At 45.5% G+C, this 24,270-nt stretch overlaps 1 protein-coding gene across 3 annotated transcripts in view; it reads right to left on the reverse strand.

Moving 5' to 3' along the window:
- LOC123365855 (24-hydroxycholesterol 7-alpha-hydroxylase-like) overlaps window positions 1–24,270 on the reverse strand; it is a 48,999-nt gene that overhangs the window by 18,100 nt on the left and 6,629 nt on the right. For 2 of the 3 annotated variants that reach the window (XM_045008840.1, XR_006577792.1), the window contains exons 2-7: window positions 13,581–13,716; window positions 10,769–10,943; window positions 8,067–8,216; window positions 7,119–7,212; window positions 5,605–5,703; window positions 3,015–3,105 (exon numbers count right to left, since the gene is read on the reverse strand). In XM_045008840.1, the coding sequence (XP_044864775.1) occupies window positions 3,015–3,105; window positions 5,605–5,703; window positions 7,119–7,212; window positions 8,067–8,216; window positions 10,769–10,943; window positions 13,581–13,716 (745 nt within the window). The remainder of the gene's footprint in view (window positions 1–3,014; window positions 3,106–5,604; window positions 5,704–7,118; window positions 7,213–8,066; window positions 8,217–10,768; window positions 10,944–13,580; window positions 13,717–24,270) is intronic. The other variant, XR_006577793.1, reaches the window with a different exon arrangement.

Genomic DNA, 24,270 nt, shown 5'->3' on the forward strand with positions numbered 1-24,270 from the left:
CATCACAGAAATACTCTGGCCCAATGGCACACAATAACCTTCAGGAAAACCAGCCATACACAAAGGTTCCCATTGGGCGCACACACAAAATGGGTAGAGAGACTTTGGCAAATGCTAAATAAATCAAACATGATAGGGGGCATAAATGGTTTGCGGTAAACAGACCAAAACAAGTAGGACTTGATCGCAGCCAACAAAGAACACAGGTAGGCTGCCAATACAAGGGAGTTCCAAAAGTAAATTTATTTGACTAAGGGTATGTCTACACTACAAAATTAGGTTGATTTTATAGAAGTCGATTTTTTAGAAATCGATTTTATACAGTTGGTTGTGTGTCCCCCCACTAAGCGCATTAAGTCAGCGGAGTGTGTCCACAGTACCGAGGCTAGCGTCGACTTTCAGAGTGTTGCACTGTGGGTAGCTATCCCACAGTTCCCGCAGTCTCTGCCACCCATTGGAATTCTGGGTTGAGCTCCCAAAAACATTGTCACGGGTGGTTTTGGGTACATGTCGTCAGGCCCCCCCTCCCTCCGTGAAAGCAATGGCAAACGATCATTTCTTGCCTGTTTTCCTGGGTTACCCGTGCAGACGACATACCACGGCAAGCATGGAACCCGCTCAGCTCACCATCACCATACGTCTCCTGGGTGCTGCTGGCAGACGCGGTACTGCACTGCTACACAGCAGCAGCTCCTTGCCTTTGCGGCAGCAGACGATGCAGTATGACTGCTAGCCATCGTCGTCGTCTCCTGGATGCTCCTGGCTGACCTCGGTGAGGTCGGTCAGGGGCACCTGGACATAAATGGGAGTGACTCCACGTCATTCTCTTCTTTAAGTTTCATCTCATGGAGTTTCAGCCCTGCCTGGAATATCATGCGAGCTGGAGGCTTCTGCCTCAGGCTGCTCTCCCAGCCGGCAGCACCGCACAGTTGCACCTACCCCAACCTACCCCTTGCTCCCATGGCTTATGAAGCCTGGACAGTAGTAAGGAGCAGTCCAACTATAGGCTGAGCAAGTGCAGAATGGTGGTAGAATGTGCCTTTGGACGTTTGAAAGCTCGCTGGTGCTGTTTGCTGACTCAGCTGTTTGCAATTAGAAGAGCACAGCAAGGTGCGCGGTGCATCAGAGAAGCTTTGAAAACCAGTTTCATGACTGGCCAGGCTACGGTGTGACAGTTCTGTTTGTTTCTCCTTGATGAAAACCCACCCCCTTGGTTCACTCTACTTCTCTGTAAGCCAACTGCTCTCCCTTCCCCCCCTTTGATCACCACTTGCAGAGGCAATAAAGTCATTGTTGTTTCAAATTCATGCATTCTTTATTAATTCGTCACACAAATAGGGGGATAACTGCCAAGCTAGCCCAGGAGGGTTGGGGGAGGAGGGAAGCACTGGGTGGGGTGGTGGAGGAGGGGAGGAGGGAAGGAAAAGGCCACACTGCACTTCAAAACTTATTGAATGACAGCTTTCTGTTGCTTGGGCTCATCATAGAAACGGCATGTCTGGGGGTCTGACCCGGAGCGGCCATTTGCCTCTCTGGTTCTTTGGTAGGCTTGCCTGAGCTCCTTAAGTTTCATGCGGCACTGCTGCAGGTCCCTGTTATAGCCTCTGTCCTTCATGCCCTTGGAGATTTTTTTAAATATTTGGGCATTTTGTCTTTTGGAATGGAGTTCTGATAGCACAGATTCCTCTCCCCACACAGCAATCTGATCCAGTACCTCCTGTTCGGTCCATGCTGGAGCTCTTTTGAGATTCTGGGACTCCATGGTCACCTCTGCTGATGAGATCTGCATAGTCATCTCTGAACTTGCCATGCTGGCCAAACAGGAAACGAAATTCAAAAGTTCATGAGGCTTTTCCTGTCTACCTGGCCAGTGCATCTGAGTTGAGAGTGCTGTCCAGAGCGGTCACAATGAAGCACTCTGGGATAGCTCCCGGAGGCCAATACCATCGAATTGCGTCCACACTACCCCAAATTCGACCCAGCAAGGTCGATTTCAGCGCTAATCCCCTCACCGGGGAGGAGTACACAAATTGATTTTAAGAGCCCTTTAAGTCAACAAAAATGGCTTCGTCGTGTGGACTCGTGCAGGGTTAAATCGATTTAACGCTGCTAAATTCGACCTAAACTCGTAGTGTAGATGAGGGCTAAGAAAGTCCTGCTTTCCAGTCCTCAGTGAATCAATGGAAGCAAGATCGGAGCAATCTCAGCCCAAATACAATAGGGACACAAGGAATTTGCCTTCAGGAATGAGCACAGCCATTACAGGCAGATCTGTCCACCCTTCCATGGACTTGAGGAGAAGGAGTGAGTAGTGCTTCCTAAGAGACCTATGATTATATATTAAACATGGGGCTTGGAGCCGGGAGGTCCTGAATCCTCTCCATTTCTCTGGCACTGGCCTTAATAATGCTTCAAACATTATTTCCAGAACTAACTCCACTGAAATCAATGGAGTATAACAGTTTGAAACAGCTTTGAAGTCAGAATCAAGCCTTGGTCCTTTGACAAGAAAACCCTTCGAAGATTAGACCCAAATGCTAGGCCTGAGCCTGAAGAGCCAAATCTTTAGATCCTTGCTGAGTTCTCACTTCATTTTTATTTATTTATTGCATCAACAGGTAGTTTTGCTTGAGGAAGAAATGAGCAAATCCTGAGTAAAGATCTCAGGGTTTGGCCCTATCAGGGCTGCCCAGGGGGGAGGGGGGAAGGAAGTGGGGCAATTTGCCCCAGGCCCCGGGCCCTGCAGGGGCCCCCACGAGAATATAGCATTCTATAGTACTGCAACTTTTTTTTATGGAGGGGGCCCCCGAAATTGCTTTGCCCCAGGCCCCCTGAATCCTATGGGCAGCCCTGGGCCCTATATTAGTTATTACTTGTATTGCAGTTATGCCTAGTAACCCCAGTCATGGAGCCGGACCCCAGGGCTTGGCACTGCACAAATTCAGAACAAATTGTTATTTTTTAAATGTATGTTCTAGAATACGACAGACAGACACTTATTTCTGGTTTATTACCTGCTTTGCCAAAAACAGAACCGACGTCCTCCATGATGTTCTTGTAAACAGAAGGGTGGGATAGTATAAATGCCAGGGTCCAAAATGCCACCTAAAGAAAGAGACTGAAAGAAGTTACTCGGAAATATAGAGCTGCTTTAAAACTTGTAATACTCATAAGAACAGGCTAGAGACCTGTCGGGGTGATCTAGGTATACTTAGGGGGATGGGACTCAACCTCTCGAGGTCTCATCCAGCCCCACATCTGTGATTCTAAGTCACAAAGCTCAAGCCCAGATCCAAACCACCCTACGGTTTAAGGGGTATTTGGAGTGGGCCCCTCCCTCACGGAAAGCAGATGAGGATGACGCTGTAAAACAAGGTGCGACTTCTGTTGATTCATGATGGACATGGGGAGTATGCGAAGGAGTTTCAAAAACTGCTAAGTGGTCTGAGAGATTATCCCAGGGCCTTTGGCAATGAGCCTGAGTCTCATCCCACTTACGCCTTCGTCAGTCGGAAGTGGCTACTGAAGTCAGTGGGGAGCCAGTGCAAGAGAGAGTCAGGTGATTAGCGAGAATATAATGTGAAATGCATTTGCAAACCAATGAGTTGCAATTCAAGTTTTAAATGCAGGGAAGGGCAAAACTGTTGGGCACGCAAAACACAGGAGCGCCTGTCTCATATTAAAAAGCTTTCCTTGTACAAAATGAATGTTTGCGCACAATTACCTAATTCCTTTTGTGGGTGTGTGATGACCTGGGGTCACTGCGGTGTACCCTCTTTCAGTTAGGAGTGGCACTACACTTCCCTTCACCCAGCTTATAAACAAGCGCATACAAATATTTTTTATCAAAGGGCACACCCTTTTCAAGGGTCGCATTTATTATTAACAAGAGCCATCAGCCTAAGTAGGAGCTCAGTCAGGCTATGACTGCACAACCACTTACGTCGATCAGGGGTGTGACTAAGCCACCCCTCTGAGCGACGTAAGTTACTCTGACCTAAGCACTGGTGTGGACAGCACTATGTTGGCAGGAGAGCTTCTCCCACAGACATAGCTACTGCCGCTCTTTCAGGATGGATTCATTAAGCCAACGGGTGAGCTCTTTCCCAACAGCTTAGAGCAGCTATACTAGGGAGCTTACAGAGGTGCAGCTGCATCGGTGTAGCTGCTCCACTGTAAGCCCTATAGTGTAGCCATAGGCACAAATACACCTGGGGACATTCATCATCTCAGGCTTAGTCCAACTAGTGATCTCGGTTTCCTTCCTTCATGAGACTCTTCTTTCCTGCATCTATAACCTGCCTGTTTGTGGAACCCTTCCTAGTTCCTTCTCCAGGGCCAAGTCTACACTACAAAATTAAGTCGACCTAAGTTATATCAACGTACAGCCACCGTAGTAATTAAAGCCCTTTTGCATGTCCCACACTATGCTATTTCGGTCGGCGGCGTGCGTCCTCACCACGAGCGCTTGCACCGGTTTAACTGTCAGTGTGGGGAATTGTGGGCTGGCTTCTGAAAGGCAGCAACAGTCGATGTAAACAACGCAGTGTCTACGCTGACACTGCATTGACCTAACTAAATTGACTTATGCACTACGCCTCTCAGGGAGGTGGAGGTATTAAGTCGGTATAGTGGACGAGTAACATCGGTGGATGCTACATTGTAGTGTAGATCCTTACAGAGTTAGGTCAACGTATGACGCCTTATATCAATCTAACTGTAGAGTAGACTAGGCCTAGATTATGCCTTTTCAGTCTTTCCCTAAGCTCTCCTCCTTGGAGTGTGGCTGCATTAATTTAGCCTCTCACTCTGTCCCCTTAAACAGCTTTCTTCTCTGGAGTTGGGTCCTGTTAATTAAATTGTCTTGTACACAGCTCTCCTCCCTGCAGCTGAGTTGTGGGCTAGTCTGTAGTAAGGCCTTTGCCAGCTGCTCCCTCTGCTGCCCCCTTCTCCTTAATGAGCCTTCAGGGTACTCAGCAGGCCAGCATTTCTCTGCTGATATCCCTGGCGTTTGCCCTGGAGGGAACAGGCAGTATATATGCTAGTCCCTCTCTTCCAGCTCATTCCCCCTCGGTTGGATGAGAGAGGAATCTTGGCTCACCCTCTCTGCAAAACTCCTGGCCCAGGATCCTGAAAGGTACAGTGATGGAATTTCTTCCCAAGCACCAATCCTTCCTGGGAGCTGTTGTATTAATTTAGATGGAATATATTGGCCAAAGGTATAAACATAACCCAGTCACTGTACAACATTAAACAGTACTAAATAAAGTCCAGGATTTGGTATATAGAGACCTCAGACCTCAGGGAAGAGGTGGGGCAGGGGTGGGGCCTCATGGAAGGGGTGGCGTGCGGGTGGGGGTGGGCTGAAGGCGGCAGGGGGGAGGTCTGAGTAATGAGGCTCTCAGGCCAATGTACTAGTCCTCATGTGGCCCTTGTGGTCATTTGAGTTTGAGACCCCTGGTATAGCTGATGGTCCTTAAATGGGCCATCAAGCAGATGTTGGGCAGGATTTCTCTGAGGACGAATATTGAAAAAAAAATCAGATATGGAGTGATCTGGTCCAATCAAAGAGAATGAAAGTGTTCCCACAGCCATCATACTTACAGGCATAGCATTCGCTTGGGAGGCCCAGAGCAATAAGAGAGCGTAATTGGGAGCTAAATGTTTTCCATGCAAGTTATCCAGGAGATGCTGCAGCAGTGTCTGTTATAAGTAAAAGCATAAATATACACACATATTGGTGTCTTAGGGTTTGGTTTTCTAAAAATTGGGTACATCCTTCTACTATTTTATCAATTAAAAATAAAGCTAGTTAATCTTCAATGCCAAATTAGATAGACAAGAGCTTTCCAAAGAAGTGAAATTCACTCCAGTGCAGCCGGCCAACATGAGGTCTCTGCACCACTCAAGGATCTTGTGAGGACTCTACGTGACTTATGTGGTGCAGAGGCCTTGTGCTGGTATGTGTATGGGGTGAATTTCATGCTGAGACAATGTAGATATCCACAAGTCTTCTGCCTGGCTCAGAGGCCAAGATCCTACACAGCAGATGGTGGACATGCAAGGGAGTCAAGCTTAAATTCACAATTCTTGGTCTGATATATTATGAGACATGAAAGCTAGCAACCACTGGTATATGTCAATAATAACCTGGGATGCCCAGATGTCCACTGGCACATGAGTATTTGTTACTGTTAATAGAGATCCACATCTTGAAATTATTACTGTTTTCTCAAAAACAAAAAGGCCAATTACCACGCAGGTTCCATCATCTCAAGTACTCTGCCCCAGCCAGCCCTTGTATGTAACAATATTCATTGACCAGAATTTTCACCATTACCTAAGCAGAATAAGTAGAGGAACTTGCTTGTATTGTAGCTGTAACTGAGTGTACCTCGCTTCAGATCTATTTAGTCACCAGCACCTTCTTCTATCTAGTAACCTAAATACCTTTTTGAGGATCTACCCACTCTACACCAGCATTTACAAAATACCTTGTAAAAGATTTTACATGGTTCACAAACCAGAGCCCCCTTCTCTTGACTCCTCCAGCTGGCGACCTCTGAAAGTGGGGAGGTAAATTTGATGGCCAAACTCCGCTCAGAACTCTCAAGAGCAGCATGTGACATCTAAGGACTTGTCTAAACAGCAATTTAGTGTGCAGGAAGCTGGGATGTGACTCTACAGAGCTGCATTTGCCATGCACTAACTGACTGTGTGGACCTTGCTACCTCGCACTAAAAGTTCCACAGTGTGTTTTGATCGACTGCAAGTGCCCTACAAAACTTTTAGTGTGCAGTAGCAGGGTCCACAGGGCCAGTTTGTGCACAGCAGGCTGGCGTAGTGGATATTTACAACATGTTAAATCGCCATACAGACAAGTCAAGAGTCTAGTAAAATAAACTAAGCTGATCGGTGAGGTTAAAAATGATGGGCCTGAACCTGCTGCCTTTGAAGTCACTATCACGTTCTTAAAGTGTATCTATGCGAGATGGGCTTGCTAGGCCTAATGGTCTCTTCCTGCTCTGAAATGCCATATGTCCTTTATCCCTGCATACAAAATATAACTGCAGCAATGCTGATCCGGCACTTTATTTAAAATCCTCTGACAGATTTACCTTGGAATCGCTGTCTGACGGGCTGGCTCTCTCGGCATCTGATACCACTTTTTCAAACACTTTTAGAAGCCATTTTTTTGATTTAGACCAGTTTCTGTGAAGAAAAAACAACAATAAAATAGGAATGATTTGAAATGCATTTGGGAAAACAATTCAGGCAGCACAGCACAACATCACCTTCAGGAGGAGTACTCCTCACTTTCTCTCCAAGCCTTCTCAGAGCACCTCGGTACTATTCCATTGATGGAGAGATGTACCAAGCTGATTTTCAGTACTGTTGAGTCAAGTAGAGTCAACACCAGCAGCGGATGCTCAGCAACTCTGAAACCCATAATAGCTAAACACATGGTCTGATGGCCAGAACAGGGACCTGACACTCAGCATTCCTGGATTTTCCTGCCAGCTCTACTACCAGTTTCCTGTGTGACATTGGACGGGTTACTTCGGCCAAATTTTTCCAAAAGTGACCATTAACTTTGGATGCCTCAGTCTTTGGGTGTCCAATCTGAGAAAACAAGGTCTTATTTTTGGAGCTGCTGAGCACTCACAGCTCCCATCTGAAGGCAATGAGGTCTGTGGGTGCTTAAAAATAAGGCCCAAGATGTCTCAGGTTGGGCACTGAATACTGAAGTGCTGGCCCAAGAGAATAAAATGACAGGATGGGACGTCTTTTACAAAACCAGCACATAGGGCCTGATTCTCTTCATGCAGCGGTGTAATTCCATTGACTTCAGTGGAGTTATCCCTGTTTTACACCAGTATACATTAGAGGAGAATCAGGAGTCTAATTTTTAATGGACAAAATTTAAAGCCCAACTAACACTGCATTTGACTGAAATGAAGTCAAAGGCAGAACGTTGTTTTCCAGGGAAATGCTGTTAGGTTACCAGGATAAGACACTTCTAATAGGTTTCAAGACTTGCCCCATTCCCCTACCCTCTCCGATACCTCATAAAATACTCAGGCATCTGGGACCCATATTCAAAACCCTCGTCATACTTCTGAAAATGCTCTTCAAACTCCTTGATGTCACTCTTGTTTGTTGGACAGACGCCTTTTCCAAATAAGATATTTACGGTTGCTGGATACATGACAGATCTGTAACAGCAGTAACAACAGACATCTTGTCAGGCGTGTTTGATTACCAACAGAAAAGTAACTCTTTGGGCCTAACTGTGGAACCTTAACTCATGCTGGGATGAAATTAACATGAACCTTAACTCATGCTGGGATGAAATTCTCCCCTGTGTAGAGGGGCCAGCAGGACTTAAGCCCTCAACACATTGTTTAAGTGGGACCTATGTGATTGATAAACCTTGCACTAACCCTCAGCTTGTGGTCAAATTTTACCAGTTAGTGAGCACTTACTCTCCCGAGTAGCCGCAGGATGGCCCTATGCATTGGAGTACCCTGTCCCCATCCCCATTATCCATCAGTCTGATTCCAAAGGAGCTTCCTTGCTAGGACTTCCCCAGTCAGTGGCTGCATCAGAACCCCTTCTCCTGGGTGATACATTTCTAAGCCCCTGCTGTGGGTAACTCCATGCCTGGCTGCATTACATTCCCATCCTGAGTCCTTCTGGACTAGGGGATGCTTTTCCCCCCTCTCCGCCTCCCTCCCAGCCTGCTCATGTCTGCTCCTTCCCCCCGCACCTCCCCAGCGGATTTCACTGGGGGTCATTAGACCTATGAATTCCTAACACATCTTCCCCTGAGCTCCAGCTACTGTTTAATGACGATTAGAGACAGGGATGGTTTCATTTTGTTTGCCTCTCTAAATAGCATAAGCAACATTTCTCCTGCTGTCTCTCTAGCGCCATCTGCTGGCTGAATGCATTTCAGCTCCAGGTCAGCAATATAAAGATTTTTCAACCAGTGTGTATTTCAGTTCTTTCAGCCCCCATTTTAGGTAATAGGAGTTATACCAATCTCCTAGATCTGGAAGGGACCTTGAAAGGTCATCAACTCCAGCCCCCTACCTTCACTAGCAGGACCAATTTTTGCCCCTGATTCCTAAGTGGCCCCCTCAAGGATTGAACTCATAACCCTGGGTTTAGTAAGCCAATGCTCAAACCACTGAGCTATCCAACCAGACACAAGGCACATAATAAAGGTGTACAGCACAAGATTTATTATATTCCCCTTATGTAGTTCTGCAGTTGATTATCTTAGTTATGGCCTAATTGGCTTGTTAAGTTTTAGGATATGTCAGCACTGCACACCTCTGGCAGGCGTGGCTAGAATATGTGCAGTTATGAGCCTCAGTGAAAAACAAGCCATTTCCCCACTTCCTTCTTTCTGCCAGAGTCTTTCCCTGAAACAGAGAAAGGCCCCGGCAGCTGCCTGTGGTGGAGAAAAAGAGGCAAAAGGTGGGGAGATGCCAGAGCTTTTCCCCACTGCCAGTCTTTCCCAGCTGCCTCCCCCATGCCAGAGCCTTTCCCGGGTGCTGGGGAAAGGCTCCAGCAGTGGGACAGTACACCGCTAAAAATAGGGTACATATCCACAGGGCTCAAGCATGTCTAAGCAGTGCTTCGCCATCCACACTGCTATTTATCCCCAGGCTGGGGTGGGGGGGAAGGGCAGCTGTACTCTACACGCCTCTTGAAGTTTTGTGCAGAGCAGACGTACCTTGTGGCAAATGGCATTGGATCTACAACATCTGAATGCCTCACTTTACGAATATGGATCAGCTTCATTTCCACATAATCACAGGCCTGCCAAAGTGTATATGAGCCGCACAACTGGGGGAAAAGCACTGCGCTATCAACAGGTGAGAAGTGTACGGCTCTGCCCAGGCAAATATGGAATAAACTTCCCCAAGAACTGAGATCCATCATAAACCTCATCACTTTCCACTCCGAGTGCAAGGTGTAGTTCTTGACCTTGCCTTCTCTAATATAGCAACAGGCATATTTACATGGAAACAAACAAACAAACAAACAAACCCACTCCCTACCAAAAAGACACTCCACTGCACACGCTTCTCCCTTGGGGAGAGGATGAGAGAACACACACACCTGACACATGTTAGTCACGTTGCTTAATGCAACTATAAGAAGGTGCTTAGATACTGTGGTCATGAGTGTGGTATAAAAATCTGTGCAGAATATTAGAGTATCAGCCGGGTACTTCTTGCGCACCTGGCATGAAATCCTGGCTCCACTAAAATCAATGGCAGAACTCTCATTGACTTCACTGGGGACAGGATTTTTATCACTCCAGATTTTTATGGGAATTGTTTAGTTCTGCCAAGGGGTGCATGAGCCAGTGCTTGCCAATGTAACTTGAGAAGCTTCCTAGACGTGTGAAGCCTTGACTAGAGGTCTCCTTGGCAAATACCTTGGTAAGTAGAGGAGCTGTGCTTACCTTTTTTCAAAAAACTTTTAACAGATTTTTCTCCATGGCAGCCAGTCCCAGCCCCCACCTTCTCCAGACCCAATCACTTTATGAGCTGCACTAGCCAGCTCTAAGCCACTGGCACAGCAAGGCAATGAACGGCTTGCTCTGCATTCCTGGAGGAGTTTCTTCTGGGCTCCCACAGCCCAATCTCCACCTGCAGACTTAATAATACTGTCACTGCTGCAGCTACTATTTATTTAGCAAAGAACATGGACATCTGTTCAGTAGAGCACGATTATAAAAGTCACATACCTTATTAGATCACTGAGATTCTCAGTTCCTGCTGTGCCCAAGCAGTCCATGTGCTCATGTAATTCTTGACACAGAGTCCCAGCAAAAAGGTACAGGCTAGAGGTACCCATTTTTCCTTTCATCGTGCTATAGAGTCTGCTATGGTTCCGATAAAAGATTTCTGCAGGAACTGAAGCTTTAAATACAAAAAAGGGAGGAGGTGTAAAGGTTTTGGAAACTAGCCAAGGTAAATTTTAAATGTCAAAAGTGTCTGTTTTGTATATTACTTGTGATACTGGTTTCAGTTTACTGTAATCTTATTCTCTACGGGTGAAATTCATACCCATGAAGATTTTATTCCCACAGCCTGCATTTCTGACCGTGTAAAGGGATCAGCAATGGTTAACACCCAGACCCCACTAAGTTTTACTTCTCTTGCTCAGTAGGGAACTTCCTCCTTCTGCTTTATAAAGCTTCAGTCTTGTAAATAAATATGCCAGACACTTCCCCTGATTTACGTGCCAGGCAGTTCCAAAGCACATTTTGGAACTTCATGTCGAGAGCATACAGAATCGCTGCTCCATTACCTGCACTGAGCTCCTGCTAGGCTTGTGGGGATGGGGCTGTAAGGGGAGAATTCAAGGAGTTACTGTTAATCTATAAAGCTGTAAGTGGTTTGGGATCTAAGTGTTTATTGCTCAACTGTTCCCTGCACTTTCTCCTCCGCAGCAGGTGCCGCTGTGCACTCTGGGAAGCCATTCCCCTCGGTCTCAGCCCTGGGGGACAGCAGTGCATGGAGGTGAAGCCTGGTGGAGGTACGGGGGTGACACCACCATCACCAGGGCCCAGCTGAGGACATTACCACCACCAGGCCTGTAGGCGTGAGCTCTACCCAGCAGCCTCGCTAAGGTGAGAGTAGTGGCTGAGTGTGGAGAACAGACTCCTGATTGGGTGTGGAGTGAGAGGGGTCACTTCTTCATTTTGATAATCTGGTCACTTTATTCAAGCCTTGTAATAAATAGCAAGTGTCATCACAGCAGGTCCCAGGACCCTATGTGGAGCATCATTTCTCTGGGGGGTTTTAAGCAATGTACATGCTTTTAAATATTTGTAATAGTAAATGGGTCTGATTCCATTCTCCCCCAGTTTTCACTCCTCTCCCCTGTGTGGTGTTTGTGAGGGAAGAGGCCGGGCCAGTATATGGGAATTCATTTCATGGTGTCTAACCGTGCTGCCAACTCTCACAATATCTTGATGCCCCAGGTGTTGGAGTCAAATGACTGTATAAGAATTTCAGCTTTCATTTGAGAACAAAGGACGTTTCTGGCCCTCCTGGCTGTGAATAAAAGTTTGAAAATGTGACCTGAGTGGCCCAAAAGGCAGCAAAAAAACCCCAACCCTGAAATGTATTATTTGGAAAATAATCTCATGATTTTGAAGGGCCTGACTCATGATTTTGAAAGCTTGAGATTGGCAATACTGGGATAGGTGATTAAATACCGGTGCAGGGGAAATTCTTGGGAGGACTGTCACTGTTGTCTATTGGCACATGGTTGTTTTATGACTAGCAAAGTCAGATTGCACCATATGTATTTGGAGGTGGAAAATGAAGCCTGCAGTGGACAGCTGCTGGCTGCACCATCCAAGCCCATTTTTCGGGGGATTTTTCGGGGGATTTTGGTTCTCATCACTGCAAACATGCAAAACATCTAATCTTCTATCAACTCATTTCTCTCCCAGCAATGAGAGAACTTACTCCCGTAGTCCACTTGCCATTGCTTAAAGGATGTGTGAATGGGATTCAAGTTTGGCATAACACACCAGCAAAGCGTGTCCTGCATTCTCCTATACTGTCTGTCCTGCTAGAGGAGAACAGCTTACTATTGCTACCAGCTAACAGTTCCTCCTTTTGTTCAAGTGGTAGAAGTCTGTCCTATGGCTCTGAAGCTCTTACATGTGCCTACCACAAAGAGGCCCTGATACCTGGTTGGGGCTGTTAAATTTTACTGCAATACAAACAACAATACAGGTTATTGGTTCAAAAATCTACTGATGACATGTTCTGGGGTCTTATATATGTTCAGGGCCTTGGACAACAAATAGTTACATCTGTGTGTGACAGTTTGGGGAATATGTTGGTGTCAGTTTATAAATTTCATTGAGTTTTGTGAGGATCATTTATGATTGTAAACTGCATTGTGGATTAGAATCTCCATTTTCTATATGGCCCATTTTTGTGTCTGGCGCTGAGCTCCATTTTCAACTGGCGTATGTGTAGCTTGCTCCAGATGTATAACAAAGCCAGAGAGGACGGGATTGGGTAGTGACAGGACTGGGAGTGACATTTCTCAACCTGGGGAGAGCTAACACAAGAAGTGTCATCCAGCCAGCTCCAAAGGAATAGGAGCTTGCTAGTGACTCTTATCTACTGCTGCTGGGGGGCTCAGGAGGACTGGGGCACAGGTTCCAGGGTCTAGGTGGCTGGAGTGCAGGGTCCCACTGCCATGAGGGATGTCAGACATGGGGTGTGCACCTCAAGAGTGCCCCTGAGTGTCCCAGAACTGGGAACAGTGATCTGTCACTACCGAGATCCAGGGAGTCTAGTGGCTCATGCAGTTTGGACTCCCTCACGATAGACTGGTGTCTATCCAGAGAGCAGGACTGGCCCAGGCAATGACATTGCATATTGCATTTGCCCCTTAACTTTGTGCTTTGACTGTGGATTAAGATATGCATTTAAGACCTGATCCAAAGACCCACGGGCTATGGATCACATCTTTAACCTTGATGGGTGGCTAGATTAGCTTTCCTTTGAAAGGGAGATATCCCTTACTTGTGCGCTGGACCGTTTGCTGCACCGCCTGCTCAAAATCTGTGTCCTTAGATGTAAAAAATGCTTCAATCCCTTCTTCCTCAGTCACAAAGGTGAATCGGTTTCCCAGAGCAAACACGGTGAATATTGGCCCGTACTGCAAAAACAATGAGTTAAAAAATTAATGACTTTTGCAAAGACATTTTATGGGAGACCACGGCTCTGATCCTGCAACAGGAATTGCACCAGTACAATAGAAATGTTGAGAGGGTAAGAGAGAAAGAAAATAAAACCAAAGTAGGGGTAGAGGGGTGCAGCTTTACTATCTAAAATCCTTGTTCAAGAGCATACAGACGTAAATAAATTAGACTTGAATTCACAGATTTTAAGGTGAGAAGGGACCCTTGTGATCATCTCCTCTGACCTGCTGCATGGCACAAGCCACAGAATTTCACACAGTGATTCCTGCACAGAGCACAATTATGGTTCAGCTATCACATAACTTCTAGAAAGACATCCAGTCTTGATTTAAAGACTCCAAATGACAGAAAAACGACTGCATCCCTTGGTAATCTGATCCAACAGTTATTACCCTCACTGTTAGAGAGTTGCATCTTATTTCCAATTTGAATTTTTATAACAAACTTCCAGACATTGGATCTTGTTATGCATTTGTGCTAGATTAGAGAGCCTCCTAATATCAAATATGTTTTTCTTGTGTAAGTGTTTAAAGACTACATCTCATCAAAGACAAGGTTAAGTCAAATAGACTGAGGTCCTTAAGCCTTTCATTGTAAGATGTGTTTTCCATCCCACAAATCATTGCCGTAGCTTTTCTCTGAACTTAGCTTCTCTAATATCCCATATCTATTCAATTCAATGCTTTCCCAAAACATCCAGCAATGAGAGAACTCACTACACTCACAATCCAAACTCTCCCAACTGTTTGGAAGCTAAAGCATTACTTTTCACCAGTTTTTTGACTTTGAACTTCATTTGGGCTGTAATTATTGTGTGGTCTGTTTGGCAGAGCTGTCTTTGGGAGCCTAAGTTTATGTTAGGGAGATAGGTAAAATATTTTCAAGTAGACTTATAACCAACACACTGAATTCTAGAGAGAAAGGACTGTCCCATAGTTAGGGCCCTAGTCTAGTACTTGGGAGGACTGAGTTCAATTCCTCATTGTATCGCAGATGTCCTGCGTAACCCTCGTTAAAACACAGTCTCTGTGCCTCAGTTCCCCATCTGTAAAATGGGAATAATAGTTGTCCTCTGCTTGGATGTTGTGAGGATAAACACATTAAAGCAGGGGTTCTCAAACTGGGGGTTGGGACCCCTCAGGGGGTCATGAGGTTATTACATGGGGGGGGGTCGCAAGCTGTCAGCCTCCACGCCAAACCCTGCTTTGCCTCCAGCATTTATAATGGTGTTAAATATATTTAAAAGTGTTTTTAATTTATAAGGGGGTTGCACTCAGAGGCTTGCTATGTGAAAAGGGTCACCAGTACAAAAGTTTGAGAATCACTGCATTAAAGGATGTGTGGTGCCCAGATTACTTTGGTAATGGGGACTATAGAAGCACATAAAATAGATTTCACAAGAGAGCAGTAGCAACATGAATTCAGTGCTTGTGAGATACCAGACAGAGATTAAAGAAGTCCTCACTATCCATTGGAGTTGGTCATAACATTGTTTTGACAAAGAGTGGGTGGAAAGTGTAGGGAAGAGACCTCAATATTGATGCAAAAATGATATTAATAAAATTATTATAACTTATTTGTATAATGTTAGGTCATTACAAACATGTCTGCACATTTACTGAGTCTTAGGAGATACAAATAATTACTTTCATACATATGGTGCTTGGAGAAAAGTACCTTACCTGCATATATTTTTATTTAATTATATGAAACATCCAAGCTAAGGAAATTCCTAGGAATTTTGTTGTCTGTCAATATGACAAACTCTACAAGAGTCAAGGAAGATAACACTATCTTTATACAAACCCTAAATTGCAGCGTTTATCATTCCTCTTTTACTTTAAGGCTGTATTATTTGCTTTGATGCTCTGTTTTACAATATTATAGCCAATGTTTACTGCAATTTGTGTTTTGTATAAAATATTTAATTGCAAATTGTGAACGCTGTAAGCGCTGGGTCAAAAGACTAACCAACCAACCAGAGCATCTTATCACAGAACAGGATTGCGAAGAGGTCCACTCATGGCAAGTGCACTTCCTTGGGGGTGGGGCTGCGAATTAGGTTTTTGTCCCACCTGGCACCCCTTTGTGTCAGTTGCTCATGCTATAGCCCCCCCCCGCCAGTGACTCGAGATTCACTCTCTTTGTGACTCGGCCCTCTGGCCAGGTGACTATATAAGTGCCCTCTTCCAGAGTAACAAAGTCCCGTTGGACAAGCTGTCCATATACCATTTCCAGCACTCTTCTGTTCCATCTCCAGGTCTTGTGCCACTTTGGCACACTCACTGGACCCACTCTCTACTCTGGGTTCCAGCCCAGGGACTCTAGGGCTAGCAACCTAGGTCTGCTCAGTCCCAGACCCCATTGCTGTTTCTCTGAGCTCCTTCCTATCTCACTTCTCTGTCGCCTTTCCTATCTCTGGTTTCACCATTGGAGCATCCTCCATTCCCATGTGGCTACTTCACCCCTCTTGTTGAATTCCCTAGTCAAGGGCAGGACCCAGGGATTACCTTCCCCTTGGATTTCCTCCCTGGCCAGTCCCCTTTCCCTGTAGGGAGTGACTTCAGACCCCTTCGCTGAAGCCCATGCCTTTGTTGTTGTCTTTGTTTCTTTTTTGGCACAGAAGCCTCATCATACAAGGCAATAACCGACACTTTCTTCATTCATGTTTAGCCTTTTCTGTTTATGTCCTTTTACTCAGTCCAGTATCCTTCAGGAAATGCACCAAGGCTTTTTTGCATTATTCCAGCCTCACTAGTCCCATTAGGGAGCAGTCTTTGATTCCAAGCCAAGTCAGTTTTTCATAAAGAAACTTTCTTTCCAAGGAATATTGCCCACAGTGCCGTAGAACATGACCAATGGGTTCTTTGGTTTTGCACACATTACACGGCCCATCTTTATGTCTTTTAAATAAGTTGAACTTATCATTTAAGACACAATGACCTACTAACACTCTAAAAACGACGACTTCACTTTCTCTATCATGACTGTGGAGTATAGTATTATCTGACTTTTGAGCATACATCATAAATCCTTTGTCCTTATGTTTCCTTAGTCCATAGTTCTTGCCATTCCTTTGCAAGCTCCTTCGTGATCATGCTTTTAAATTCTTATCTGCTTAAGAAAATCTTAATATCCACCTCCTTGTTTTTTAGAGTTTGCTTTGATGCTTCGTGAGCCGTTTCATTTCCAGATATTCTGAAATGCACCGCAATCCATGCTATTTTTACACAGATACGTCCGTGCATTATTTCCATGGTTAGAAACATTATTTCACTTACTATGTCATCTCTGCTTCCCAAAGCCCCTGTTCTGATTGTCAAAATGCCTAATGAGGAATCAGATAAAATTACCAAGGTTAGTGCCAACAATATCCTCATTAGTTAAGCTGTCAGAACAGTCGCATAATTCAACAGCCTTTTAGATTTCTGGATTCCAAGACTAGGTACACAAAAGCCTGTTCCCACTCAACCCATGCTGTTACCTTTTGATCCTTCCATAAAGACTTGGCAAAGCTGTTGATATATTCAGAAATGTCATTGGTCAGAATATGTGGTATTTGGCTTTCTCAGTTTCTTCCGGGCCAATGGGAGTTGCTGGAAGTGGCGTGGGCTGAGGGACTTACTGGTCACTGCTTCCAGCAACTCCCATTGGCCCAGAGCAGCGATCCGCGGCCAGTGGGAGCCGCGATCGGCTGGACCAGCGGACAGAGCAGGTAAACACACCGGCCCAGCCCGCCAGGGGCTTTCCCTACAGAAGCGGCGACCTCTGTTTGAGAAATGCTGTGGGAGTATATCATATCCCCATAGACTGAAAACAAATTTACTTGTTAGCCATGGTTCTTGCACATATATTATATCATGCTTTTTTCCCATTTCAAAGATAGCTTTCTTAAATTCCTGTCCATGCATTATTAAACTATTTGCACCTCAGCTAAAGATTGTTAAGACTATGTTATTTAAGTTGTATTATTGCCTTCATTTAATATCACATGAATACGGTCTATTGAGAGGTTGTCTATCTTCAGATATTTTTCTGCTGCTTTTGCTATGGTTTTAATCTTTTCAGTCCCCCCCCACCTCGATCTGCAAGGTGCAGTTAAATACTTCTGTAATGAATGCTATAAACATCTCTATCCCTATAAGCAATGCATGCTCTCCCATTCCACTCATGTTCTGCGGCCCCTGTATATCTTTTCTCTTACTTGAGTATTTTTCTTTTTCTATTCACTGCAGTGGGTACATTTTGCTTCATTTAGATTCTGTTCCCTCTCTCATAGGAGTGATTTCCTCCACATTTACTGCACCTCGTTGTTCCCTTACAAATCACTGCCACACGTCCAAACCTTGGACAATTATAGCACATCATGGGATGGGAGGACAGGGAGACACTTATGATTTAACCCAACAAGACTGACACCCAATTTGGATCCTATTCAGAAGTGTCTCACCTATAAGTGTTATACGTCAAGCCATAGAAGGCCAGTTTTCTCCCTCTCTTGTACTAAAGTAGCCATTTTAAAAACAATACTTTATCTTCACCTATACTCTTTTTGATATCATCCTCAGACAATTCTAGACACTTCATACATAACCCCTGATGCTTCTGTCATGAATTTAGGCAGTTGACAAATAACTTTCAGTTTCCTTAAGGTTACTGTTTAAAGTTTTACATCTTGCTCCATATGTCTACACTCTAATCAATAGCTCTCCAGCCCTCATGCTTTTAGCTCTTTGTAGGCAGGGGCGGCTCTAGGAATTCAGCCGCCCCAAGCAGGGCAGCACGCCACGGGGCGCGCTCTGGTGGTCGCCAGTCCCGCGGCTCCGGAGGACCTCCTGCAGACGTGCCTGTGGAGGGTCCGCTGGTCCCGCGGCTCTGGTGGACCTCCCGCAGGCATGACTGCGGAAGGTCCGCCGGAGCCACCTGCCGCCCTGCCGGCAAAATGCCGCCCGAAGCATGCGCTTGGCACGCTGGGGTCTAGAGCCGGCCCTGTTTGTAGGTCACCAGCATTTGCTTTATCCTTGCCGCCATTTTCAGAGTGTCAGTGTCTCCTCTGTTCACATCTCCTGACACTCATTCAGGTCTGCGGACAGCAGTTCTGGGCCACAGCAGCAGTGACAGCCGGGGGCCCGCAGACCCTTCTAAATCGCCAGGCCCCTGGGCAATTGCCTTCTCTTTCCCCGCCCCGCCCAATCAGCAGGCCTACACTCATTTGACAGTTATGCAATGTTGACTTTTATCCTGTTTTTGTTTTTCATTTCTATGGATTCCTTCATCTTCAGATCCTGATGTATCTAGTCTTTTTTCTTGTTCCTGATCTGAAACCATTCCTCATCCCCTGCTGCTTCTCTTTTATTGTCCAAGGCAACTCCCACCCTCCACGCCTGCCATCGGTTTCAATGTTCAGCCAGCAGGGTTTCATCTGCCATTAGGCCCTATCAATCCCTGGTTCCCCTCTAGGTTCAGCATCTAAGGTTAATTGGCCCCTCCTGGCCCACAATAACTCATTCAAGATTTGCGTGGGATGGGCACTCCCTCACAAGGACACATCTCCTACCTAAAACATCAGTTGGCAAAGAGATGGGTTTATCTCAAATAACAGACCTTGCACAAAAGTTAGGTCCAGACTTCAAGAGGATGCTAAGAGCAAAAAGGAGTCATACATAAGATTGTGTTAACAGAACCATAAGATAGGCAGTAAAGTAGATTCTTTTGTAATCACTGTAAAATCTTCCTCCTGGAAACCTTAAGAAAAACATTTATTGTTGAGAAATAGATTATAGAAAACCTTTGTTTATTTCTTAAATGTGGAGATGGAATGCCCTTGTGAAATGCTTACTAAATGCAAATCTTCTAATATAATTTCCTAATATAATTGCTACCATTGTAAATGGTAAAATGCTTGACGGATCATCATGGAATCTAATGTCCTTGATAAATTAATTACTAATGCAAGAGGCCATTTAAATAGAGTGTACTTATATTATTGTGGAATTAATTATTTAGCTATTTAGCAAACTTACGCAGCTACTCACCCAACTCAGGAAGACAAGAATAATCTCAACAAAAATTGTTATGAAGAATCAAACAATTATTTAATAACAATTTTAAGCAAAAAACTCTTCAAAAATTAGTGTCTTCTAAAAAGATTGCTTTGAGAATTAAAGCATTTATGTAAAGAGCAGGGGTGTTTGGACTTTTTGAAAACAGAATTTCATTTCCTGTTTAATAAAACTGAAAAAAATATCTCAGAAAATAGACTAAATAAAAAGAATTTAAAAACTTTAAAAGTTTTCTGATACTTTCCTGCCACAGAAGAACAAAAACATTTAGAAGTGTGCTGCACATTCATTAATCAGATGCAATTTCAGGAGCTGAAGATCTCCACCAGCAACAACCCCAGAAACCCGGAAGCCAAAAATTTTAAGCTGAAACATTTTCAGTTTTTAGCTGAAAATGTTTTGGTTTGGGGTGAAAATCTTCAATTGTTGGTAGCTGAAAACAGAACAGTTTTCAGTCTGGTGTTTCTTACTGTTTGACAAAAAGTCAAAATTTCCTGCAAGGAAAAAAAAATTCCAACATTACCTAATCCCATGCTATCCCTCACAATAACATACCATTTTTCTATTAACTGATAATATGCATCTTATTGTTACATGACTGAGTCAGAGCTCTGCAAAGGCTCTTGTGTCACTCACTGCAGATATCGTATTTAAACACTTGTTAATAATAGGATTAAGATGTGACAGCTTATTTCAACAACCCCCTTAAACATCTTCAAAGGTGTGATCTTCCTTCACTATATTAGACAGGCTTAATTACAGAGCTTGCTCAGACACTTTGAAAATAGGAAGTGCTTGTTAATTTGACTTGTGCCACAAATCAGTGCAAAAAGATGAGCATTTAGACAACATTAAAGTTGTAAGATCAAGCACACAAGAGTTAACACCATGATTGCTAAGATGACCCTAAGTAGAACATGTGCAGCTTTCTCTCCAGCCATTGGTTTCACCTTGCACAGGATACAAGCTCTCCTGGCTTACCTGCAGAACTGTATGCAGTGTTGTTGTAGCCATGTTGGTCCCAGGATATTAGCGAGACAAGGTCTGTGTGAGGTAATATCTTTTACTGGTGTGATGGGGTGTCCACCCCACACAAGATCTGAAGAGGTTAAGGTGGCTACATAGGCCAATTAATTGCCCAGGCTGCACCTGGAGGAGAAGCCAGGAAGCAGGGATTAATCGTATGTGACTCAGGTGGACAGGAACAGAGAGGGCCGTATAAAGCTCAGGAGCTGAAAGCAGAAAGGAACTGTAGGGAAGTAGACTGTAGTCATTCCCAGTAAGATGGGAGGTTTGTTTGGGATTATAGAGGTAGGTAGCCTACAGTTTACTCCCTGAGAGGAAGGAGTTGTGCAGATAGCAAACCCAGAGAAGGGAGGTGAGCCAGAAGGTACTAAACACTTTCAAAAGATGAGCCTGGGGCTTAAATTCATAACTTTGTGAGACACTAAGGGCTTGTCTACACTGGCACTTTACAGTGCTGCAACTTTCTCGCTCAAGGGTATGAAAAAACACCCCCCTGAACGCAGCAAGTTTCAGTGCTATAAAGCACCTGTGTAAACAGTGCCCCAGTGCTGGGAGCTATGCCCCTCATGGAGGTGGTTGCACTGTGACCACACAAGCTGTGGCAGCGCTTTAGTGATGCCAGTGTAAATTAGCCCTAAAAATCATGGTCTTCATAAAGGCACTGGATTTATGGTTTATTACAACCATCAGTAGCCCATTGACCTTCCTTTTTGTCCTATGACTACAGGGTGTTAATGGGCCACTCCATCTTGAATGGTCCCTTAGATTAGAACATGTGCTAACTACTTGTGCTAAACTATCTGTTTGATCTTGTGTTTAGCTGTGATGCTATTAGTACCTTCCCCTGGCAGGGAGGGGATGTTGGCTGAGGGGGTTCTCTGTGGGTACGTCTACACTACGGGACTATTCCGAATTTGCATAAACCGGTTTTGTAAAACAGATTGTATGAAATCGAGTGCGCGCGGCCACACTAAACACATTAAATCGGTGGTGTGCGTCCACGGTCCGAGGCTAGCATCGACTTCTGGAGCGTTGCACTGTGGGTAGCTATTCCCTAGCTATCCCATAGTTCCCGCAGCCTCCTCCGCCCCTTGGAATTTCCGGGTTGTGATCCCAGTGCCTGATGGGGCAAAAATCATTGTCGTGGGTGGTTCTGGGTACAGCCTCACCCCTCCCTCCCTGAAAGCAGCAGACAAGCTTTTCGCGCCTTTTTTGCTTGGTGAACTGTGCAGACGCCATAGCACAGCAAGCATGGACCCTGCTCAGCTCAATACCGCAATCGTGGATGTTTTAAACACCTCGCGTACTCTCGTGCAGTATATGGTGAACCAGGACCTTCACACCGAGGCGAGGAGGCGGATACGGCAGCGCGGCGATGACAGTGATGAGGACGTAGACACAGAATTCTCTCAAACCGCGGGCCCCTGCACTTTGGAGATCCTGATGGTAATGGGGCAGATTCTATCCATTGAACGCCGATTTTGGGCCCGTGAAACAAGCACTGACTGGTGGGACCGCATTGTGTTGCAGGTGTGGGACGATTCCCAGTGGCTGCGAAACTTTTGCATGCGTAAGGGCACTTTCATGGAACTTTGTGACTTGCTTGCCCCTGCCCTGAAACGCCATAATACCAAGATGAGAGCAGCCCTCACAGTAGAGAAGCGAGTGGCGATAGCCCTGTGGAAGCTTGCAACGCCAGACAGCTACCGGTCAGTCGGGAATCAATTTGGAGTTGGAAAATCTACTGTGGGGGCTGCTGTGATGCAAGTAGCCAAAGCAATCACTAAGCTTCTGCTACGAAAGGTTGTGACTCTGGGAAACGTGCAGGCCATAGTGGATGGCTTTGCTGCACTGGGATTCCCTAACTGTGGTGGGGCGATAGATGGAACCCATATCCCTATCTTGGCACCGCAGCACCAGGGCACCCAGTACATAAACCGGAAGGGGTACTTTTCAATGGTGCTGCAAGCACTGGTGGATCACAAGGGACGTTTCACAAACATCCACGTGGGATGGCCAGGGAGGGTTCATGATGCTCACGTATTCAGAAGCACTACTCTGTTTAAACGGCTGCAGCAAGGGAATTACTTCCCAGACCAGAAAATAACAGTTGGGGATGTTGAAATGCCTATCGTTATCCTGGGGGACCCAGCCTACCCCTTGATGCCATGGCTCATGAAGCCATACACAGGCAGCCTGGACAGTGGTCAGGATCTGTTCAATTACAGGCTGAGCAAGTGCAGAATGGTGGTGGAATGTGCATTTGGCCGTTTAAAGGCGCGCTGGCGCACATTACTGACTCGCTCAGACCTCAGCCAAACCAATGTCCCCTATGTTATTGCTGCTTGCTGTATTCTCCACAATCTCTGTGAGAGTAAGGGGGAGACCTTTATGGCGGGGTGGGAGGCTGAGGCAAATCACCTGGCCTCTGATTACGCGCAGCCAGACACCAGGGAGATTAGAAGAGCACACCAGGAAGCGGTGCGCATCAGAGAAGCTTTGAAAACGAGCTTCATCAATGGCCAGGGTACAGTGTGACTGCTGTGTTTGTTGATGAACACCCCCCCCCTTGATTGACTCATTTCCTGTAAGCAACTCACCCTCCCCCTTCGAGTACAGCTTACTTATGCAAATAAAGTCACTCTCGTTTAAAAATCATATATTCTTTATTAATTCATTATAAAAAGAGGGAGAGAAGTAAGGGTGTAGTTTGGGAGGAGGATAGGAGGGATGGAGAAGGCCATTAAAAAAATTTCACAGTAATGACAGCCTTCTGGTTGGGCTGTCCACGGGGGTGGAGTGGGCGGGTGCACTGAGCCTCCCCCCACGCATTCTTACATGTCTGGGTGAGGAGGATGTGGAACATGGTGAGGGTTGAGGATGGTGATACAGGGGCTGCAGCGGCACTCTGTGATCCTGCTGCCGTTCCTGAAGCTCCACCAGACGCCGGAGCATGTCAGTTTGATCACGCAGCAGCCCCAGAGTTGCATCCCGCCACCGCTGATTTTCCTGCCGGTCTTCCTGCCGCCACCTCTCATCTCGGGTGTCCCTCCTGTCCTCACGTTCACTGGCCTCTTTCCTGTAATTTGATACCACGTCCTTCCACTCATTCAGATGAGCTCTTTCCTTGCGTGTAACTTCCATAATATCCGAGAACATTTCATCTCGTGTCTTCTTTTTCCTCCGCCTTATCTGGGCTAGCCTTTGGGATGGAGTAGGGAGGCTTGAAAAATTTGCAGCTGCATGAGGGAGAGAAATATTTAAAAAGATACATTTTACAGAACAATGGTTATACTCTTTCACAGTGAACAGCACTATTCACCTTACATAGCACATGTGATTTCCCTACAAGGTCGCATTTTTCATCTTAATACTGAGTGCCTGCAGCTCTGGAGTTACAGATCTCACAGACACAGGTCCGGG

Source organism: Mauremys mutica, chromosome 3 (genome assembly GCF_020497125.1).
Source record: "Mauremys mutica isolate MM-2020 ecotype Southern chromosome 3, ASM2049712v1, whole genome shotgun sequence".
In the NCBI taxonomy this organism is placed as follows: Eukaryota; Metazoa; Chordata; order Testudines; family Geoemydidae; genus Mauremys; species Mauremys mutica.